Below are 3,074 nucleotides of genomic sequence, written 5' to 3'. Positions count from 1 at the left end.
ACCATCCGTGGAAACAGGATTCGGTAATTACCAATCCTTCCCAAATGTAGCATTGAATGCTGCAACATCAGGCAGTACACCGAAAATTCAAGGGGGTACATACATAAATAATCCAGGTTTCAATCAGTATCAAAAACAGCAGTATACACCATCCGAGGCAACAGGAGGCGTATCAGGATTCGGTAATCACCAATCCATGCCAAATGTAGGATTAAATGAAGCAACAACATTAGACAGTATACCGACAATGCAAGGGGGTACATACATAAATAATCCAGGTTTCAATCAGTATCAAAAACAGCAGTATACACCATCCGTCAGGATTCGGTAATCACCAATCCATGCCAAATGTAGGATTAAATGAAGCAACAACATTAGACAGTATACCGACAATGCAAGGGGGTACATACATAAATAATCCAGGTTTCAATCAGTATCAAAAACAGCAGTATACACCATCCGAGGCATCAGGATTCGGTAATTACCAATCCTGGCCAAACGTAGGATTGAATGCTGCAACAATATTAGACAGTACACCGACAATACAAGGCGGAACAAACATTAACAATCAAGGTTTTGATCAGTACTATCGACAGCAGAATAGGCCATCAGAGGTAACAGGAGCCCAATCAGGAATCGGTAATTACCAATCCTGGCCAAACATCGGATTGAATGCTGCAACCAACTTAGACAGTACACCGACAATGCAAGGCGGAACAAACATTAACAATCAAGGTTTTAATCAGTACTATCAACAGCAGAATAAGCCATCAGAGGCAACAGCTGGTCAATCTGGATTCGGTAATCACCAATCCATGCCAAATGTAGGATTAAATGCAGCAACAACATTAGACAGTACACCGACAATGCAAGGAGAAACATACATGAATAATCCAGGTTTCAATCAGTATCAAAAACAGCAGTATACACCATCCGAGGCAACAGGAGGCCAATCAGGATTCGGTAATTACCAATCCTGGCCAAACGTAGGATTGAATGCTGCAACAATATTAGACAGTACACCGACAATGCATGGCGGAACAAACATTAACAATCAAGGTTTTAATCAGTACTATCAACAGCAGAATAAGCCATCAGAGGCAACAGCTGGTCAATCTGGATATGGAAATTACCATTCCTTGTCAAATGTAGGATTAAATGCAATTACAACATTAGGTAGTACACCGACAATGAATGGCGGAACAAACATGAACGATCAAGGTTTCAATCAGTACTATCATCAGCACAATACGCCGTCAGAGGTAATAGGAGGCCAATCAGGATTCGGTAATTACCAATCGATGTCAAATGAAGAACTGAATGCGGCAACAGTAGGTAGTACACCGACAATGCAAGGTGGAACAAGTATGAATGATCTACCTGGAGTGGTAAGTGTATTGTCTTCCCTATACGACAATATAATATCGGCGAGAGAACTCGACAACAGTTCTGAGAATCTTGATCAAACCTCAGCTCAGAGTTCTCAAGCGAGAGTGAATGAAGAAAACCTAAATCCAGCTATAGCCAATCAAGACATATCATTACAAACTGAAACTTCTAATACAGTTTCAAAAGGCAATCAACAGGCTTCCAATGAAAAAATTGAAATGGAAGATCATTTGAGAGTCAATCTAAACCAACAAATGTTTAAACCATCCATTGCAGCTGAAACTGAGGCCGAACGTGTTCTTAATAATCAGCAAATGCCAATCGAAAACTATAACCCAAGCGCAGGAGCAGCCATTCATAACATGGTCATTCCAACTCAGAATACTTACGCAACCGGTAGTCAAAACCTACCTCCATCAACAATATGGAATAATCCATCTCTCATTTCAGAATATCAATTAAATAAAAATAATTACAATTCAAAATTGATACAGGAATCCAGTCAAAACCATGTTACCGAAATTATAAGAAATCAATTACTTCACTCCCAACCAGCAATACAAGGACAGATCATGCCAAACGCTCCAGCTACCCCCCACGCTCCCAGCAAATACTCACAGCTTGATAATTCAATTGACGCAAACAATAGAAATCGAACTATTTCAAGCGAAAAGGAAAATAATATCTCACCATCCTTAAATTATAATCATAAAATCGCAGAAAATACACTGTCAACAGGGCTCAACGTAGGAGGGGGAGGTTCTTATAATAGAGCTGAGAAAGAAGAAACAAGTCGAAGCATTCTTTCAGACGCAGGAAACAGCTCAACTGTCACAGAGTCTAAAGCACATGGCTCTTCGGAGACCCGTTCAAAAGCAGCATCTGAAGAATCGAGTTTGTCAAAAAAACAAACTACTAATTTTAAAGAGCAAAAGACAACTCAAGAGCTCCAAAATAAAGAAAATCATACACCAAAAGTAGAAACAACACCTATTACTAAGAATTCAATACCACCTGTTAAGACTGGAACTACTAGCGTTGAACTACACCACGTTGATTGCATTAAAAAAGAACCATTGAGCAACGGCAGCATTTCCTTTACTACCATAGGCAATTGTATGATGCACGAGGAACAGGAACATGCTTCTGCTGTTGGTAGCTTGGCCGTCAACGCACCAGCTGCAACAAAGACTGATATCAACAACATAGCAACAGCAAAAAGTGACGCTAGCTTCAACTCGACGGTAGCCAACACAAACGATGGGAAGTCGCATTTGGTCACATCGAGTGGTTCAGTGACTGCAGAGGCCAGTAACAAACTGCAGAGTCAAACCGCGACAGACTAACTCACGGTGTTAGCACGATGATGCACTTATCATGAGATCGAGTAATTCAAGACGGGTAAACATATCTATCATTTTATCATAAAACCTCTGTGCAATAAATTACCTAAAAATGTCACTGTCATGTTCATTTGCATTAGAAATATTATATTTACTAAGTTGTCAATCTCAATTCGAGTAGATCGATCACAGAAGATCGAAACAAACAAAATTAGCAATACTACTATAATATGTAATTGTTTTGAAGACTATACAAAAAAAATTACATATTATTGTCATATTTTTTTTTTTTTTTATTTCTACTCCTCATGCATCAATATACTCAATAATCTCTCTGTTACT

The 3,074-nt window shown here is 39.1% G+C and overlaps 1 protein-coding gene across 1 annotated transcript; it reads left to right on the top strand.

Moving 5' to 3' along the window:
* Positions 1–341: 341 nt before the first annotated feature.
* On the top strand, positions 342–2,735 carry LOC106679012 (uncharacterized protein DDB_G0283357). Its single transcript, XM_067050817.1, has one exon. It carries the CDS (start codon positions 342–344, stop codon positions 2,733–2,735), a length of 2,394 nt encoding a protein of 797 aa, XP_066906918.1.
* The last annotated feature ends 339 nt before the right edge of the window (positions 2,736–3,074 follow it).

The sequence above is a fragment of the Halyomorpha halys genome, unplaced genomic scaffold (assembly GCF_000696795.3).
Source record: "Halyomorpha halys isolate HHAL.00 unplaced genomic scaffold, Hhal_1.1 Scaffold172.1, whole genome shotgun sequence".
Lineage (NCBI taxonomy): Eukaryota > Metazoa > Arthropoda > Insecta > Hemiptera > Pentatomidae > Halyomorpha > Halyomorpha halys.
The sequence above is the reverse complement of the archived record's forward strand: the minus strand, read 5'-3'. Positions and strand labels throughout refer to the sequence as shown.